General features: G+C 45.2%; 1 protein-coding gene across 1 annotated transcript; it reads right to left on the reverse strand.

The window, feature by feature from the left end:
* Positions 1–4887: 4887 nt before the first annotated feature.
* On the reverse strand, positions 4888–5217 carry LOC140212897 (uncharacterized). The gene has a single exon (XM_072284021.1). The coding sequence runs from the start codon at positions 5215–5217 to the stop codon at positions 4888–4890; it is 330 nt and encodes a 109-aa protein (XP_072140122.1).
* Between the last annotated feature and the right edge of the window lie 362 nt (positions 5218–5579).

Consider the following 5579-nt stretch of genomic DNA (forward strand, 5'->3'; position numbering starts at 1 on the left):
AATACTATTACTAAGGTACTAAACACTTTCGGGACACCCGCAATCTCCATCATGAACCCGCCGGTACAGCAGCGCCGGCACGGCCTGTCGTCAGCAGCAACATCGACACGATCGACACAAACACGGGCAACGCGGGTGCCACGTGCGATTTGGTTCTTTGGCGAGCGGCTGCTAGGCATTTCAGTCTCCTCGGCTTTTTTCTGCGCGTCTTCCCTCGTCACTTTTGTTTAGTAGTTCTGTATTTTACCGCGTTAATGCGCACCAACCGCTGCCTAGCCACAAGGAATGAGCACCTCCGACTCCTCGCAAACGGCAACCCAACAGACGGCCCCGCCGCAACCACGAACAACGTGAGGCGAACGGGAGACATGGGCTGTTGTAAGTCTTTGGGAAGAGCATCTCGACCACCTGAGAGGAGAGCGGAGGAATGCTAGAATATATGATAGCATTGTGCAAGGACTCGCCAGGCTCGGAATTATCCGGACAAGAAAACAGGTGCAGAGCAAGATCGACAACCTCACCCAAATGTACAGGTAAGCCTTAATATCATGTGCTGCACATTGGCAGAAACAGCGTTGGCACTTAATTTCCAGTCATTTAAGGCTAGTATACTTATGTCGTGAGATGTGTGTGTGGGTTCATGCGCATGTTTTCGTCGATCGGCCATGGTTCATTCAACGGGTGACTGCATTGTTTTATTTCTTTGTCTTTTTGTATTTGGTGAAGATGCACTTGATATGCCCGCCGAATTGAAACGTTAGACACAACAGCTGAATTCCCTCACACGAGCACTAGCGCAGCGTCCGTTTCAGATCCATATGTGCTGTGCTTGTCTTTCGAAAAAAAAAAAAAGAAAGGAACGGCTGGGAGCGTAAAGTTAAGTGTGTAAACTGTAGTGTGATTTGATGGAACATAAAATTCCCTAAAGTATTCATTCCCTGTTACCAAGACAGCTAACCATGTCTACTGGATGGTGCAAAATCTGCTGGCCTGCTCAGTGACAGTGAAAATTGTTCAAGCAGCAGTGCGTGCATGCATGTTAACTTTGAGAGTTGCGCAAATGCTAGTTATGTCATGCTTAATCGAGGTCACTGGCACATAGCCACTGTTTATATTGAAAGTATAGCGCTAAAGCACATACTTTAATTTTCTTCCTGCATGAAGTGTGCTTACTTTGCCTATGGATTTTGCCTAGTTCATGCAATGGCACTTATGCTGTTCACCGACCTTTCCAGAAGTTGAGCAAAGAAACGGACAACAGGCTCTGCACCTGTGCCATGGATGTACTTTAATGAAATACATCGCTTTCTGGGAACGTTGCCAGCGAATGACCAGTCGCTGGTAGAAGAAAGTGCAGTGCACTCAGATGCCACAGTTGAACAGGCAAGTTCGTCATGATAAACCTGCACAAATGCATGCTCATAATAGTGCATGAAGCAGACTCAGCATGACGTGCTTTTAAATGCATAAGAATGAACAAGTCAGTACAGCTTTGGATAGGTATGGCTGAAAACGCAAACAAAACAAATTGCCAGTTGACGCAGGACAAGTGCTCCCGAAAATTTTTTATTCAGAAGGATGAAAATTTTATACATAAACTGAATGACAACGAGGTGACAGAAGAGCACAGAAAGCAACATGATGTAAAGGCATGATTCAAGTGCAGTTTAATGATGCTGTTGAATTGTTTACACAGATCAAGCTTAATTAAAATGCTTCAGCAATTTCCCTTGCTCTCGTCGTACCTTTATTACAATAAAGAACTGATGTGCACTCAAGCTGTAACAAGGCTACATATCAAGCAATATACCTACATATGCAGACAAGAATGCCCTTTAAAGCATTGCAATGTGCATGCAGGCATATAATGAGGTAGTGCCCCATCTTCTCATGTATAGCGCTACAAATCGCATGCTTTCTGGTAAAACTGGATGCAGAAAGTGTGCAACAGGAAGTTTTTTGGTGTCGTGAACACTAGATCCACAATGTAAAAAATGCCTATAGAAGACAAGTGTATGGTTTTGATAATCAGGTGTGATGAGGCAGCCTTAATGAGCTAAGTAGGATGCTGCTAAATCAAGTTTCACTGTTGTGTATGTGTGCTTAAGATACAATTCTTTTCACCCTTCAGTTGATCTGTAGCATGGAGCATGGCTACGAATCGCCACAAAACAACGAGGATGAATGGGAGCTGGAGCCATCGGAAGCAGTCCCCACATCAGGACTGGCAGATGAGGCACCATCACAGAGAAGTCAGATAACAAACGAAAACCAGCGTCGTTCTCGAAAGAGAAAGCTTGCAAGCACAAGTGAATTTCAGCGGAACCTCCTTAACGAGCAACGCCTGCTTCGGCAGGCATTGGAATCGGCAACCAAAGAAGACCGGGTGCTCAGAGAGCGGCAAATAAATGCCCAAGAAAGACTTGTTGGCCTGCTGGAGCAGTATTTTAATAAAGATTGACGGGAGGTCGCGTCCCGCATTTGTTGTGACCTATTAGTCATTTCATCCTTGTACCTAGTGAAGAATGAAACTGATGCAGCTGTTGCTCAGCTTACAGACTCAGGGCTGCAGGTTGTTTGTGCATGATGCTGGAATTCTTTAGTAGTACAGAAGCATTCTTAATAGATGTTTTCTATTGTGAACATACATGCAGGGTTTCTCTGGAAAGTAGTAGGACTGAACTAAAAAAAAATGTATTCACAATTCTGACACATCGACTTAATACTTAGCAAAATATGCCCGGTCTGCATCAACGCAGCATTTTCAGCGACTTTGCCAATCACTGAAGGCTCACTGGAATGCAGAAACTGAAATGCTCTTCAGCTTCCTTGTTACACCCCCCCCCCCCCTCTTGCTCTCTTCCCTCCTGAAACAATTTGTGCCACTCAAACGCACTTCATTATGCAATGGGTCTCACTTGCAGTTATCCAGTTTGATGCAAAACTTCACTAGTAACACTGCTCTAACAGACGATTCATTCTGCAGATGACGATGCACTTTTAAAGTGGTTCAGCTTAAATTCTATCTACACTGCCTGAAGGCTTGCAGACGACTGGCGCAACTGTAGCTAAGACCCCCACCACTCAACCAGTGCAATAACATCTTCCTCCTTCACCACGTTGTGGTGGGGAAAAAATCAGTGCTACTACTTCCCAGACAAACCTTGTATATTGTGAATATACGAAGTGCCAGCATCAGCTGGCGCACATCAGCAACGCACATATACAAAAGGGACCACAAAACATGTTTTCAATCAGTCCAGTCTCCTGTCATATTGATACAGAACTGCTGCTTCATTAAACAAAAATGGCAGTTGAATAAATGGGGTAAGACGTAATTGTTTGTCGGAACTATTGGCTGTGCTACAGCAGAGCCGCCACCTGCTACCCACTATGTTTACATGTGCTAGTTGAGCTTAAAGGTGATCTGTGTTGTAGTGCAGTCTGCCTATAAATGCTGGTTTCCACTTTTGCAGTGTGTAAAAAACATCTGGTCTTGCACTGTTATTGCATTGTAAGGTCAGTGACTGAACAGTGTAAGATAAGTCATTCAGCTTTCAAATTAATTTTCCTACTGTCTGTGCTACAAAAGAAAAAAGTATTGTACGAGGATCATGATTGTGTGTGACATACCAGTTGCTAGATGCAAGAGACATAACGGGAGCTGTTCAGCAGCTCCTATAATTGGCTATTTACTGTGGAATTGTTAGTTTGACTGAACGTAACAGCTATTATGAGCCTAGAGAAAATGTTGATAAAAGGCCTGCAAAATATTTGATACTATTTCGCATCACTGTAATGCACATAATCATGCAGGCAACTTTGTTGTTTCTGTGATAAAGATAACTTGTGAAGCAACATGATGACCCCACTAACGTGCTGTTATTCAGTGATGTAGCTATTTTGACTTAGAAACTGCTTTTCTATTTCACAGAGAATTCAAAGGGGGAAACAAAAAAACGTGGATATGTATGCGTACAAGTGGACAATGAAGAGCAGCGCAGCAAACTGAACACAGCCCTGCATCACAAACTTTGGTGGCCTTCACGCTCACGGTAATATTCAACGAGGGCTCCTCGAACATCTGGTCCGCTTCCAACTTGCACATCTGTAGAATGTTCAGGTTGCACATACACCATACTTTCAATATCAGACTCTTGCAGCCACTGCTGTGAAAGAGAGTCTGAAAAGTGTTCACATATGTTGTGGAGCACACAACAGGCCCTTACGATCATTGGCACATTCGTAATGTCGGCGTCCATTTTCTTGAGAACCAGCCTAGATCGAGCTTTGAGCCTCCCGAACGCGTTTTCAACAATCCTTCGGGACCTTGATAAATTATAGTTGTACGACCTGTGCCGATCGTTCTCTCCAAAGCTCTTGAAGGGTTTCATCAGGTTAGAAGTCAGCGGAAACCCCTGGTCGCACAGGATCAACGGTGGTACCACAACTCCGCTGATTGTTGCTGTTGGGGCTTGGAACAAGGGTCCCTCAACCATATCGGCCAATACTGACTGGCGGTACTCATACGCATCGTGACAGCGCCCTGGGGAACCGACGTTCACGTACCTGAACCGGTACTTATGGTCAATATGATGCTGTACCTGCAAAGAACAACCTCATAACTATTAAGTTACATAGCACAAGAAAATAAAGAGCAACGAATTACACTTACACAGGTCATAGTGCACCACTAAGAACGAGCGTTATGACTGGTGAAATGTCGAAACGCGCAGCAAGCCTAGCATTTATCTTTTAATTGCTTTGAAAACATTTAACGAAGGCAATGTTAAATGTTAATCCTTCAATTTGGTGAAACGTTTTCATCAACTACAGCTATAATTATTCATCACGTCAACGACAACAAAACGACCCAGAGAGAGATACTTACCAGCCTTTGTAGTTGTAGTAATCACTTGCGTGCTCCTTTGGCGGCGATACTGGTATGTGACAGCCGTCCAGGGCCCCGACGCCTTGCGGAAAGTCACACACTGCCTGAAATTCTTTTACGTGCGCTGGCATGTCGTCCAGTGAAGGCATTTTGACCCATTCCTTCTCGAGGGTGGCAACCACAGTCGCACAAAATTCCCTGTAGATCACGTTCACGGTAGAACGACCAATGCCAAAGATGTCTGCTATTGCCCTGTCCTCCGCGCACGAGCACAGCTTATACAAGCTCACCGCCACACGCTTTTCTAGGGCGACGCACTCGCGCATGTTGGTCGCTTGCCGTTGCATTGATGGCCGGCAGACGTGAACCAAGTGAACGTCGTTTCTGATACCCGGAAAGACTGCTTGAAATGCCGGCTGCCAAGGTTTGGTAGCGTTTTCTCGAACCATTGTTCATGGCGACGATAGGCCCAGACCCGTCGCTGAACTGCGCGTCGCGATGAAGCGAGCACCGTCAACAGGCAGTTGTTGGCGATGAGACGCCGCCGTATATCGCGGACTTTTTTGCTTGACGCCTCGACGTCCATTTCTAACGATGCCACTGCAGCAATCGCCAGTGCTATTTCATACTTTTTTGGCGCATCTTCAGCGTCGTAGCTCATCTTCACAATCGCTGCTTTGAAAACAGG

The sequence above is a fragment of the Dermacentor andersoni genome, chromosome 1 (genome assembly GCF_023375885.2).
Source record: "Dermacentor andersoni chromosome 1, qqDerAnde1_hic_scaffold, whole genome shotgun sequence".
Lineage (NCBI taxonomy): Eukaryota > Metazoa > Arthropoda > Arachnida > Ixodida > Ixodidae > Dermacentor > Dermacentor andersoni.

What these genes read in the sequence shown, in the direction of transcription:
- LOC140212897 (XM_072284021.1), bottom strand. Translation starts at nt 5,217, where the DNA reads ATGCGCGAGTGCGTCGCCCTAGAAAAGCGTGTGGCGGTGAGCTTGTAT.